Source organism: Papio anubis, chromosome 6, assembly GCF_008728515.1.
Source record: "Papio anubis isolate 15944 chromosome 6, Panubis1.0, whole genome shotgun sequence".
Taxonomy (NCBI): domain Eukaryota; kingdom Metazoa; phylum Chordata; class Mammalia; order Primates; family Cercopithecidae; genus Papio; species Papio anubis.
In genome coordinates, this window is record NC_044981.1 from 95868064 (window position 1) to 95883265 (window position 15202).

The 15202-nt window shown below is 33.6% G+C and overlaps 1 protein-coding gene across 8 annotated transcripts in view; it reads right to left on the reverse strand.

The window, feature by feature from the left end:
- The window catches only part of ASCC3 (activating signal cointegrator 1 complex subunit 3), a 384990-nt gene that overhangs the window by 95355 nt on the left and 274433 nt on the right, over positions 1–15202 (reverse strand). For all 8 annotated transcript variants that reach the window (XM_003897951.5, XM_017958157.2, XM_017958154.3 and 5 more), the window contains 3 exons: positions 4337–4474; positions 4126–4246; positions 2947–3079 (listed from right to left, as the gene is read on the reverse strand). In XM_003897951.5, coding sequence (XP_003898000.3) covers positions 2947–3079; positions 4126–4246; positions 4337–4474 — 392 coding nt within the window. The remainder of the gene's footprint in view (positions 1–2946; positions 3080–4125; positions 4247–4336; positions 4475–15202) is intronic.

A 15202-nucleotide genomic window follows, 5' to 3' on the forward strand; every position in this document is an offset into this window, starting at 1 on the left:
AGTACTGAGGCAGATTAAAGGAGAGTTGACATGAAAGAGATGCTATTTAGAACAGAAGAGTGAGCAAATATATTCTCTTCATTAATTTGCAAATATTAAAGTCCCTAGTCATATAAAACATTATATATTAGGTGTTATAGAGTATACAAAGATAATCAGATGTGTTGAAAGACTGGTATAACAAAATGTTCAGCTTAGTTTCTTATGTTAAATATAAAAAAGGAAGCAATGTTCAACAAAAGAAAAAGCTAAGTAAAAATATAATTCATGGAAAAATATGCAGGTATTAAAAATAGTTTTTGCAAAGGACATGAGAAACTGGTTATAATAAGCTGAATTTTAAAAAGTTGCTGTGTTAGTCTCAGGTCACCAGTTGCAGACTATAAATTGGTACAGTCAATTTTGAGACCAAATTTGTAATATCTATTTGAACAATCACTATGAACCAGCAATTTCACTTTTTCATTATGATCTGCTAGAGAAACATTTACATGTGAGAATAGGAAAGAAAATCTTTCACTGCAATGTTATACACAAGAGGAGAAAACTGGAAATTCTCTAAGTGTACATTAATAGAGAAATGAATAAACTATGAAATACTATGTAATATATAAAATAATAATGGTCATATCAAGGTACAAAACAAAAAATTAGTTAACTTTTTACTGAAGTATACACAGATAAAATTACATAAATTATATAGGTACAACATAATTAATTCTTACAATTTGAACACAGTTGTGTAATCAACACCAACATCAAGCATTGAAAGTGTCTCAGAAGCCCTCCTGTTGTGCTTTTCTAGTCACTTTCTTCTCAAAAGAGTATTTGGACTTCCATTTATTTTTGCTACCTTACTGCAGTGGTTTGGGTCTGTGGCTCAATGCTTACTGGAAGAAGTGAAAGCAAAATTCCTACATCATTCCCTATCTCAAAGGGAAAGCTTTCAATATCTTCTTATAAATTATGATGATTGATATAGATTTTTTGTAGATATTCTTTATCAGATTAGAGAATATTCCCTCATACTCCTGCTTGCTAATAGTTTTATTATAAATAGGTATGGAATTTCATCAATTTTTTTACATTTATGAAATGATTATATAATTTTTCTCATTCTTGTTCATATGGTGAATTATATTCACTCATTTTTCAAATAATCATCTTTGCATTTATAGAATAAACTGCATGTAGTAGTAATATATTATCTTTTTATACATTGCTTGATTTGATTAACTATTATCTGTTTAGGAGTTCTACATTTATATTAATGAGAGACGTTTGTTACATTCCCGTCTCGTAAATTTCTTATCAGGTTTTGGTATCCAAGTTGTTCTGGTCTCATAAAACAAGCTGCAAGTATTCTTCCCTTTTCTAAGACTAGGAGGAGATTGTGTACAATTGATGCTATTTCACCCTTAAATGTTATGAAGAATTCACCATTGAAGCTTCTGGGTCAGAAGACTTCTTTCTAAAAGATTTTAAATTTCAGATTCAATTGCTTTGATAGATGAAAGACTACTTATATTTTTAAAAGAAATTTTACTATTTGATGTAAATTTTAAACATTATTTGCATTATGTTGTTAATATCCTATTATTACTCCAGTCTGTGGTATTTTTCCATTCCTTATACTTACACTAAAAAATTTATCAATTTTATTCATCCTTCTAAAAGAACCAACTTTTGGTGTTGCTGATTTTTCTCTAGTTATGTTTATTTTCAGTTTATTAATTCTAACTTTTATCTTTATCTTTTTCTTTCTTTGAGTTCAATTCGCTATTTTTTTCTAAATTCTTGAGATCAGTACTTAGATTACTAATATTTTTTTCTTTTTCTTTTGTTTTTCTGCAGATAGGGTCTCACCCTGTTGCTCAAATTAGAGTGCAGTGGCGTTGCAGCACACCGTACCTCAAACTCCTGGGATCTAGCAATCCTCCTGCTGCCTCAGGACCACATACATGAAACGCCATGCCTGGCTAATTTTTTTATTTTTACTTTTTTGTAGAAACAGGATCTATCTATGTTATCCAGGCTGGTCTCAAACTCCTGGCTTCAGGCAATTCTGCCTCAACCTTCCAAAGTGCTAGGATTACAGGTGAAAGCCACTGTGCCTGGCTGACTTTCTAAGTTTTTAAAATCAACATTATTTGCACTTATAAAAAATTTAAAAGAACCAATAACTATACACAGGATGAATCAGATGTTTTGTCTTCAATGCAGTTAGAATATGGTAAAGGAGATCCAATATATAGAAAAGGACTATGATAAAAGGTAGAAAGTGGTAAGTGTTTATAAGTGAAAAATACAAAAATCTGAGGGAAGAAAGGTTATTTTCAGCTGAGAATACAAGAGAACACTTTGTGAAAGGGGTAGTGGTTACTGGGTCCCAAAAGAGGTACAGGATGATTCTCAAATAAGCCAGCAGCCTAAATCATTAATTACGTGCTCCCTTATTTTGGATATTTATTTATTAACTGTATAACCATACTATGAAAACCCTCACCAAACTAATACTTTATTAAAGGTTTATTATGTGATAGACACTGTTCTAAGCGTTATGCATTTGATCATTATTAATACTCTATGAGATAGCTGGTCTTGCTACCATCTCCATTCTACAATAGGTACAATAAGGCAATAAGGAGTTAACTAACTTGCTCAAGATCAAGCAAGTAAATGGTAGAGCTCAGATTTTCACCCAGGTCATCTGGCTTCATAGCCAATGTGACTGAACACTGTACTATACTGCTTATTTTAAAAAGTTATTTTTAACATTTAAATTATAATTGAATATTGTCATAAAGTGATAATTATATTGTTTCACATTATATTAAACTTTTTTAAGCTACCTGTTTTACTGATTTTTATATAATAAAATATAACCAGAAAAACACTAACTTGTGATGAAATAAATCCACTTAAACTAATTTAATTAAGATTTACCTTGATTCTACTGGGAAAGGTTCATAAAGAAATTTTTTATAAAAGTCTTTCTTTATGTCATGAACTAGAATTACAGCTTTGCCTTGGTCATCAAACTGCGGCCTCCCAGCACGCCCCATCATCTGGAGGACATCTTTAAAAGAGAGAACAAAGAGATTTCTACAATGTGGCACATAGCACAAGGTATATTTACTGATTATGGAAGGCTTCTATAATCAACCAAATAACAAAAGAAATAGATTATTTTCATAATATGTTTGCTATGTTGATGGCTACTACTATATTGAGTTCCCTAAATTAATGTAATTCACTCAGAAAGTTGATAATTAAATAAGCAAGTTACGTAACTATGATGAAAAACTGAGTCCTCGAAAGGGTCTTTCTTAACATTTATAGATTTAAAGATGAAAATTCCCTTTAGTGGAATGCTTTAAAATGTTGTTTAATAGATATTATTTTAATTAAATAAGAAAAAGTAAAAAATAAAATATATATACAAAAATCTTTTCAGCAGAGTCATTTGGTTATTTTCCCCGTGAATAATGAACCAATTTAGGCCTTGTCCTCCCTGCACCCCAGTATAAAATTTCTTCCTTTTAGCCTACATAACTCTCTGAGGTAACTAATGATTTAGAAATGATATAGCTTTTACATGTATTCATTTAGTGGAAATATACATTGAGTTTATTTCCCTTTTCAAACTCACTGAAAATGCTTTTATCATGTTTTAAAGTATCTTAATAGAGTCTTCATGCATAAGTTACAGCAACAAACACTTTGGTTCTGGAAATCCCATGGGGGTATCATTTCTAGTGAAATATATTTAAAATTAAGCAAAGTAATACTTAGTCATAACTTACTAAGAAACTTCACTACTAGCTCTTAAGAAGTACTTTTATCTATTTATAAATTTGAAACCAACTTTGGTTGCTTGATAATAAGTACTTTAAGCCACTTATTATTTTCCTACTTTTGTGTAAGTAAAAGTAAATACAGCAGCAGTATTTTGTATAATATTTTAACTGGAAACAAAAAGTCTATAATTGCTTATCATCTGTTTAAATGTGACCAATTCTCAAAAGTTTAATTTGTGGAAATTCAAATTATTACTTATTCAAATTCAAATTTACTAAGGGTAAAATAGAGCTTCATGTATTTCTGTGAATTTAAGAAAATTACCTGTAATGGGAAAATCCACATAACGTCTTGTTTTTCCATCATAGTATTCTGTTCCCTTAATAATCACTAAATGAGCTGGAAAGTTTACACCCCAGGCTAATGTGCTTGTAGCAATAAGAACCTAAAAAGCAAAATAAAATATCTTATATTTAAGTAAAATATAACTTTTAAGTTACATTTAAATATGTGTTCATTGGAGGAAAAAAAGTACCTGAACTTTGCAGTTTACAAATAGTTCCTCCACTGTTTTTCGGTCCCTCTCATGTAGTCCAGCATGATGCATTCCTATTCCGAAAGCAAGTGTCAGCTTGAGGTTAGAATCTCTTACTGTTGCAATGATGTTCTCCATCTGCAAATAAAAACACAATTACAAGATGGAGATGTATAACTTTAAAATTTTCATATTAAGATTATATTTGATTAATTTTGTTTTTTATGTTATGTGGACATGAAAATATATGTCCCATGTACAGTTATGATTAAAGTTCAATTAACTGAAAATAATATCTACTTGGTGAGAATATACACTCTAAACACACTAAAGTTTAAAAGTTATTCATCTTATTTTTATGCATCGAGAAAAAATCTGTAGATAAATGGTATGTCCTTTAATGAGTAACAACCATTAAAAAGGATGGAATATTTCAGTGTCTCTGTTCATCTCTTATTATAAAAAACACTGTTTTTGAAGTTCAGTGCCAAAAATTTTGAAAATACAGACCAAAAAATCATAAAAAATCAGCCATAATCCTTGCAGACAGAAATAAATTGTTCCAATTTATGCTTTCTTACAGAACTTATCAGCCCTGAACAAGTCACATAAACTTACTGGGCCTGTTTCTTTAACTGTAAATTTGAAATAATAACAGTAATCTTATACATGCATCTAACCTTCCCTAAAGCTCTATAATAGTAAATACTATTATTCATCCTATATGTAAATGTAGTAATGATAAAAGGATACATATACCTATTTAAAAATTGTTTTCCAGAGAGGCACACAACTATAAATATATTAGCATCTCAATGTTACTATATTCTCAAAACTCTATAACTGGTGTATTTTTGTTTACTTCTTATCTTTGATCAATAGTACAGCTCCGCCTCCCGGGTTTACGCCATTTTCCTGCCTCAGCCTCCCGAGTAGCTGGGACTACAGGCGCCCGCCACTTCGCCCGGCTAGTTTTTTGTATTTTTTAGTAGAGACGGGGTTTCACCGTGTTAGCCAAGATGGTCTTGATCTCCTGACCTCGTGATCCGCCCGTCTCGGCCTCCCAAAGTGCTGGGATTACAGGCTTGAGCCACCGCGCCCGGCCCTATAATTTACCTTTTAATTTTTTAAGTCGATGTGATAGTCTTTTTTTTTCTAATTGGCTTGTGATCTTTTTTAACATATTAATGGTATTAACCCCTTGTCCATCATATGCTATAAATATCTTTGCCCCCAGTTTTTTATTTGCACTTCATTTTAATTATGCTTTAACTTTATAGACCTAAAATTGCAAATTGATCTCTTATGTTTTGTTGCTCAGAAAACTTTTCCTAAATATATACATACATACTTCCCCATTTCTTCAACTTCTGTTATAGTTTTATTTTTTAAATTTAAATAATTCTCTTGTAATTTATTTTTGTATAGAAACCATGGTAGAAATCTAAGTTTATTTTTCCTAAATAATTAACCAATTATTCCAGCAATATAGGTAAAATAATTCCTCATCTTACTTTAAACGCTCCATGTATTATATTCACAATTTTTATACATTATAATTTTTACATTTTTAAACATTTCCAGCCTCAGTTTAGCTCACTAAGCTGTCATATGTCTAAATGGTTTTTGAAATTCATGTTGTATAAATGCTCTCTGAATATTCTATCACTTTCCATTCTATATGGAAAATACTTAAACTAACACAAATTTGAAAGAGCAAATCTTATTTTCTTACAAAATTTCTTGTAAAGAACTAAATAGTTGTGGCTGGGTGTGGTGGCTCCAACCTATAATCCCAGCACTTTGGGAGGCCGAGGCGGGTGGATCATGTGAGGTTTGAGGTCAGGAGATCGAGACTAGCCTGGCCAACATGGAGAAATTTCATCTCTATTAAAAATACAAAAATTAGCTGGGCATGGTGGTGCATGCCTGTACCCCTAGCTACTCAGGAGGCTGAGACAGGAGAATCGCTTGAACCGGGATGTAGAGGTTGCAGCGAGCTTAGATCATGCCAGTGTATTCCAGCCTGGGCAACAGAGCTAGATTCTGTCTCACAAAAAAAGAAGAAGAAAAAAAGAAAGCCCAGTTTCTTTGTTTCAGATAGTTCTCTGTCCTTGAGGCAGAGGATAACATAAGGCGCAGTATAAGGAAGTGCTTTCTGGGAAACTCCATGAGGAGAATAATGTAAAGACCAAGTGATCTGAGAAGAGACGAGCACTGAAAGGAGGATACATCTCTAAAGTTTCACCACCACATTCCAACAGTAAGTAACAGGGAAGAAGTAACTTGGAAATAGTAAATGTATAATTTTTATATGCCTAAGATAGAAGTATAAAAAAGTAACAATTTCTTCAGATCTTATTTCCTTTTTTTCTTCTATTAGCACCCTCTAATATATGTACATAAGTATGTTTGCAATACACTTAGTATCTTTTCTGTGCATAAATCAGTAAGTAGATCACAAAATCCCCAGCTTGAGAAACTATCGCTGCTGCTGCAGTTTAGTAAAAATGTATGACCAAAATATCCATATAATGAAACATTCCAACTGCTTTGTTGTTAATTTTATTTTCACTAGTCAGAAAAATTTTCTCAGTTTTTTTTAAAGCGGAAGCAAGCTGTTTTACACTTATAATAATCCATAAAATAGGACAATAAAGTTTAGCTTTATAGTAATTACTAATGTATTTTAAAAGTACTATACAAACTAGGTGATATTTTAGTGACATACACATAAGAAATGTTATTTATCAACTTTCACTGAACTGAATGTAATGTATAAATAGTTCATGTATAAGTAGTTCATTCTGTTTGGCCACCTAGTATTCTTGTATTATTTACTTTATGAACTGTTATGGAGGAATATAGAAATGTATTAATATGAATCTACTTTACCTTAAAATTAGCACAGGATATGTAAGCTGACACAAATGCATGATATAAGGAAAGGTGCTTGTCTAGTCTCATAAACTACATGTTAGGTATTCTCATTTGACAACTTATTACCCATTTTTTGTTCAATAGTTCACAGCATAAAATATCTTCAATTTACACTACAAGAAACTAATTCACTGGTGTCCTTGTTCTAATGATTAGTTTGAGAAATTTTTTTTTCACTTTTAAACTTACTAAGTATAACTTGTGTAATTTATGGTGCCCCATGGCAATGCCAATCACACCCAAACAGTAATGTATCATTTGCCATAGGAAAGCTAAAGAATCCTGTGGCAGAAGGTCTGGTGAGGCATTAATATCCTGCCTTTTGCACCAGGGAAGGCTAACTGTTTCTCAATCTTCTAGCCCCACTTTCACATAAATCAATGCAGTAAAGAGAGCTACTTGCTTATCCCAACTGGCAAAGACTTAACATCCTCATGAAGACAATCACACACACACACAACTTCATTTATTACATGGTTTTTCTGGATGAATTCCAAATTATTTGAACATCATAAAAAGCAAAATTTATAGCTGTTAATCATTAAGCACAAAATACTACTAGGATGGCCTATACAAATTTGAAAATATAATTTTTTGGATTATATACATCTTTGTTACTGTACTTAAAAATAAGTTTCATCTTGATCAAAACATCATAAGACAAGCAAAAGTATTCAGAAACTCAGGATAATTAAAGTTTAAAACATAATAATAGATATAATTTGTTGAGCACTTATAATATGCCAGGCATTGTGTTTATCACTTTACAAAGATTATCACATTTAATCCTTTATATAAAGTAATATAGTCCTAATATAACACTCAATTCATTTATACAACTGAGTATATTTCAAATAGAAAGATCCAGTGATTTTGAATAATAAAGAATATACTTTCTTAGCCCTGGTTCCATCCAAGAATTAACCCCCATAAAAAATACTTGGGTTACCATCTTCTCAATTTTTCCAGTGACAGCTAGTACCTTTCTAGATGGAGAGGAGACAAGTTTATTTTATACATCAAATGGATACCTTACTACATTAAGGCTTAATTCTTGTTAAGAAGGGCTGCTATAGAACTAAAAAAAACCAAACAAACAAACAAACAAAAAAAAAAACCAAAAAAACATGATACAGAAAGTTTTACTTTCATAGTTCATTTTTGTTCAACTAATATTTGTTGTAATGCATTGGTATCTTTCCAATAAACAGCCTTTGAAATATGTCTGACTACCTGATTATTAAAAAAATTATTCAATATTATACATAAAAGAAAAACAGATCTATGTTATTCTAGGTAGTGATCTTTTTCTTAAGGTTGGGGGGGAGGAGGCACATATGTAAACTGTGGAACCATTTACTTTAACTTAATAGAATTTTTTTACATTTTATATTTATTATACTCAAAAGCTTTTGTAGAAAGATAGATTCCATTTAAGTAAATACATTACTCTGTGCCTGAAATACATTCCAGTCAGAATATAATTCAGTGAGTTGATGACAACGTTGGCTCCAAAAGAAAGGAGGAGACCAGATTGGACAAGAATGAGCTAACAGATTGTGCAGCCTGATTCTGTCCTTTTGAGTGTGATATATTGTTTCAAGATGCTAAAACCCGTACTTTCTCAAAGCGTATCTGTTGTGCTGGTTTTCTCATTTTCACAGAATCCTCATTATCAGAACTCCATACTCTTTTCAAAGCATGTCAGACTCAGACCATATGCCACTGAATAATGCTTATCAATTGTCTAAAATGCTCAATAAAAGATGTACCACAGAAGAATCATAAAAGTTACAAAGAGTTTTTTTAAAAATAAAAATAATTAAATCTATCGTATCTGGTACAGATGTTAAATGAAATGAAAACATTTCCTTATAATCACCAAATGTTAATTTCTTTTAATACAAGTCTGTGTGATAAACCCCATACACTGAAGGAAGAAAAACAATGAAACATTTTAGAGCATTCTACTGATACACTAATAAAAAAGAATTCAAGAAATAAATGAATTAAAAAGAACAGTTTCTAAACTTTATCAATACTCCCAAAATTTATACTCCCTTGCTCTGACACTCAAAGACAAGCATACTTCAAAATGACTAATCATACTTTCAACATATAAATATATTTATACGTGATTAAATTACATGTGAAGTAAATATGTAAGTTAAATGTAAATTAAATGTACAAATGAAACATAGACAATAACAGCTAAATCTTTGCTATTTTTCCAAATAAACACAATATTATCTTCCCCCCCCCTTTTTTTTTTTTAGGAAAGCATGCTTACATTTGTCTTAAAATATTTTTTGAGGGAGGGGTACAAGCAGAATCTTATTACATGTTTAGATTGTGTAGTGGTCAAGTCAGGGCTTTCAGGATACCCATTACCTGAATTGGGTATACTGTACCCATTAAGTAATTACTCATCATCTACCTCCCTCCCACTCTGTCACCCTTCCAAGTCTCCATTGTATATAATTCTCCTCTCTACATCCATTTGTATACATTAAATTTTTTTATTTTTATTTTCTTGTGCATACACAGTCACATGTATACATTTTTCTATCACCCACTTATGAGTGAGAACATGCAATATTTAGCTTTCTGTGTCTGGCTTGTTTCACTTATGATAATGACCTATAGTTCCATCCATGCTGATGCAGAAGACGTGATTTCATTCTTTTTTATAGCTGAATAGTATTCTATTTTGTATATATTACATTTTCTTTATCCAATCATTTATTGATGGATACTTAGGTTGCTTCCTATCTTTGCTATTGTGAATAGTGCTGCAATAAATATATGAGTGCGGGTATCTTTTTGATATACTTATTTCTTTTCTTTGGGTAGACACCTAGTGGTAAAATTGCTGGATGGAATGGTAGCTCTATTTTTAGTTTTCTGAGAAATTTCCAGACTATTTTCTATAGACGTTGTTCTAATTTACACTCTCACCAACAGTGTGTAAGAGTTCCCTTTCCTCTGCATCCTCATAGATGATAATAGCCATTCTGACTGGGGTAAAATAATATCCCATTGTGGTTTTAGTTTGCATTTTTCTGATGACTAGTGATGTTGAGCATTTTTTCATATACATGTTGGTCATTTGTATGTCTTCTTTTGAAAAATGTCTATTTATGTCTCTTGCACTTGGCCTAATTCTTAATAAAAACAGTATCAAAACTGGGTTGTAGGGTAACATATTAAATATTTTTTCTTATTCATGTCTTTAATTTAATTTGCCATGCTGTTGGTAGGAAATTCCAGTGTAAGCACTTCATATTTATTTCTGATTATAATTTTTATCTTTATTTCCATTGTTGAAGAATTCTGATTCTAACTCACACTTAGCATTTCCACATATTGAAAAACTTTAAAAATGCAGATAAAGGTAATGAAAGGGACATTATAAAATTTCCTAAAGTAGTATACTGTTAAATGGGTAATTATGATCTTAACATGAATTAAATTTGTGAAGGATCACAGGCAAAAAGGTATAAATATAAGATCAGATTTTACCACAGTTCTCAACAAAAAGAATCTGTTTATAAGGTATAATTTCATGTTGCTACACTATCACAGTAATAACAGTTAACATTTATTAAACATTTAACTAAGTTTCAGTATGTTAAACGTATTAACACATGTAATCCTCACAACATTATGAGGATGGGTTTCTTAATATTCTCTTTTATAGTTGAAGAGATGGCGCTCAGAGATTACTCCTACCAAGGCCACATAGCTTGTAACAGGAAGTCAGTATTGACCAAGAAGCCTGGCTCCAGTCCATGCTCTCAAGCACAATGCCACCCTCTAATCACTACATGAATAAGAGGGATATTCAGTTAACCACTGAAAGTATTAATATTATTAATCAGGCTTAAGGCTGAGCCCCATTGTTTTAGACTATATGCAGAAAACAAGTAAGATTCGAAATAATGAGTAATGTATTCAACTCATAGCTGGAAAACTATGCAGATGATTTATAAATCTATTTTTTCTTTATTATTTGAGTATTTCCCACTTCTATGCCTACAAATGAAGAATATCTAAAATTATTTTCTTTTTTAAACTAAAATATTACCTTTTTCAACTACCTCATGATTGAGAATGCCACAGCTCCTGTTGGTTGCTCTTGTTTGTTATTTCAGCTATGATTTTTCTTTTTTTTTTTTTTTCCTTTTTTCTAAAAAAAAATTTTGAGATAGTCTCCTTCTGTCGTCCAGGTTGGAGTGCAGTGGCGTGATCTTGGCTCACTGCAACCTCTGCCTCCCGGGCTCAGGTGATCCTCCTGCCTCAGCCTCTCGAGTAGCTGGGACTACAGGTGCGTGCTATCACACCCAGGCCAGGCTTGTCTTGAAATCCTGACCTCAGGTGATCCACCTACCTCAGCCTCCTGAAGTGCTGGGATTACAGGCATAAGCCACTGTGCCCAGCCCAGCTACTGGTTTTTCTTTATTTTTATTGCACTTTTGTCCCCATCAAATTACCCCCACCCCCACCATGACTTTTCCATCTTTTCTATTTGATATTGTTGTCACTGATTCCAATTAGTGTATGGCAGATTAAAATAACACAGACTCTAGGTCAGCTACACTGTTCTGAGTTCCTAAGCTGCCACTTGCTTGCTTGTGGCAAGTGATCTGGACAATCACTTAATCCTTCTAATTTCAGTTTTTGCATCTATAAAACTGGGATAATAAAAACTACCCTTTGAGAATTCATGATAAAATGTGATAATATAAACTTTAATGAATTCTAAAGTGCTCTATATAAAGACATCACTTAATACTTAGTTTAGTAAAAGTAAACTACTATTATGCTTAGCGATAATTGATATATTTTGCCTCTTTCTTCAATAGGATATGCATGCTACCAACTAAGGCAAAATAAAATAGAACAGGGCCGGGCGCGGTGGCTCAAGCCTGTAATCCCAGCACTTTGGGAGGCCGAGACGGGTGGATCACGAGGTCAGGAGATCGAGACCATCCTGGCTAACACGGTGAAACCCCGTCTCTACTAAAAAATACAAAAAACTAGCCGGGCGAGGTGGCGGGCGCCTGTAGTCCCAGCTACTCGGGAGGCTGAGGCAGGAGAATGGCGGGAACCCGGGAGGCGGAGCTTGCAGTGAGCTGAGATCCGGCCACAGCACTCCAGCCTGGGCGACAGAGCGAGACTCCGTCTCAAAAAAAAAAAAAAAAAAAATAAAAAAATAAAATAGAACAGCCTCGTATACTGTAACTCAAGGATACTGACTAGCTGCTCTAAATTGCAGAAATATTTCACAAGGCCCAACTGGTTTCAAACATCCAATGCTCAGCAAATCTGCAGATAATGCTTGCTTGACACTTCATATTCTCACCTTAATAGTTTTTTTACTGGTCAATCATTTAGAGGTATGAGGCTTGATAAAACAGAAAGCACTTGGGGTGGGAATTTTGTACCATGAGCTAAATTTATTTTAGTTCTATAAAAAACAGGTCCTTTGAGTTAGAAATAATGTTGTTACCCTGCATTAAATTCAACTTAATTTCTGATTTAAAACAATTTCAAAATCCATCTTCAACGTCTAGTACTAACTTCTTACCTAACAAAAGAAGAGGCCAATATCTATACATTGAATGAACAGGCAAATTAATCAAAGAAAACTGTAGTAAAATGTAATTAGTAGAATTCCCACCAAATCTGAACTTAGGATAATTTTGAGTAAAGCAAAACTATAGTTCATCTCTGTAGGTCTACTAATATTTTACTTGTAATGAGATTAGGTGGATTATGTTTAGCTTAAAATGATAAACTGCTCTAGTATCTAAAAACACTTTAGTATTAAGCTGTGAAAACACTATCAATCTCACTTTTCATGAAAGTGTTCTTCCTATGCACCTGCATTACAGTTTTCATAAATTCACTTTAAAGCATCGTGCAATATTATAATTGGCACATTCAAAAAATAATGTTCTGTATAATTTAGAAGAGTCTTCTAGCCAATTAATTTGAATTAACAAGGATTAACTATACTGCTGTTCCTTGTTCCAGGGAACTGTTACCTCCCATACCCTTCTAATTTTCATATTACCTCTACCTGGATTTTTTTCCATGGTTTGCTCCAGTCAGAAAGCTCTTACCTTTCCTGTTTCAGACTTTTTCCCCCCACCTACCTTTGGATGATGTTGTAGACTTTACAGCACAACTTAAAACATTCATGGCAAAAGGCCTTGCAGAATCCTAATTCATTTCTACTTGTAAGGACAAAAGTGAATAGCGAGTTCTCTTTGCTGTATTCTTCTTTTAGCTAACTGGATCTTATTAACAGTGTGGCAGAAGAAAGGGGCAGCCCTGCTGTTAACTGGCAAGATACACAGAGGAGTTAAGGGAAATAACGTAAGCAATACTAAAGAATGAAGTCTAATCTTCAGCCAGCATCCTGCTTTCCCACCCCAGAAAAGGAATCTCATCTTAGGGCAGTATTCTGAGCTTTTTTTGTTGTGTGGTTTTTGTTGTTGTTGTTGTTGTTGTTTTCGTTGTTGTTGTTGTTGAGACAGTCTTGCTCTGTCACCCAACCTGGAGTGCAGTGGCGCGTTCTTGGCTCACTGCTATCTCTGCCTCCTGGGTTCAAACGATTCTCGTGCTTCGGCCTCCCAGGTAGCTGGGATTACAGGCATATGCCACCATGCTCAGCTAATTTTTGTATTTTTTTTAGTAGAGATGGGGTTTCACCATGTTGGCCAGGCTGGCCTTGAACTCCTGACCTCAAGTGATCTGCCTGCCTTGGCCTCCCAAAGTGCTGGGATTACAGGCGTGAGCCTCCACGCCTGGCCCAGTATTCTGAGCTTTCAATCCACAGACTCACTCAGAAAGAAAAGGCCTTCCCTCTGTTCTTTCATCTGTTAGTGCTGGTTGGCAACTATCCAGATCATAGCACTGTTTTCCTTGAAATACGGGACCAGACTGCAGAATATTGGGTGGAAGCTGACAGATCATATTTGCTAGATGTTAAATTATAATATTAATTAAATTACACAGTAAAACTTCTAGAAGTTGTATACACTATTTGCTTCCATTTTCACCTCCTTGCCCCCCTCATTTGCTCCTCAGTCCATTCCAAACTGCTTCTGTTCACATGTCACTGACTGCCAAGTTCATCCAGGACCTTCAAATGATAAACCCCATGGGTGTTTCTCTGCTCTCCTCCACTCAACTCTCATTCACATTTGATATAGCCAAGCACTCCTTCCTTCACAGAACCTACTCTTCTACAGTGTTTTAGGACACTGTCTTACCATACTGGCATCACATTCTCGGTGACCTGTGCCAGTTCCTCATTTTCTATCTCAGCTCACACTAAGAGACTCCCTCAGGGCCTGCCCTCTGTTTCTCCACACTATGTCTGAGAGTCTCATGTGCTCACCTGGGTTTAAGAGTTGCCTCCACGCTGATACATCCATGTTCATATGTTCATTTCACAGTTTCTATGGGTTTCACAGACTTGTATCTAATTGCCTTTAAATCTCCACTTGAAAGTCTTGGATATGCAAACTAACATGTCCAAAATCGAACTTCTTTTTAAAAAAATGAATATAAATTCTGGGAAGGGCTGTCTACGGCTTCGAATTAGAGGACTGCTATTTTTATGGATATTTTGGGGAAGTAGGAAGCGAAAGAAGACTAAGTGCCCGACTATGTGATACCAGTTGATTTTGCAATGAAAGCTGTTGATCATAAACTGAGTATTTCACTGTCACTTTACTGGAAAGTAGAGATGATGCAAGTAGATGATTCACATTTTGTCCTGAAGTTAACTGGATTAGCCAGATAGTAAGGAGCTTAGCAAGAGTATTACTGGAGGACAAGAAAGGCAGAAGTTTTAGGTGGATGAACTCTTAGAACAGTGCCAGAATAAAAGGCTACCTGTATTTCATGAAG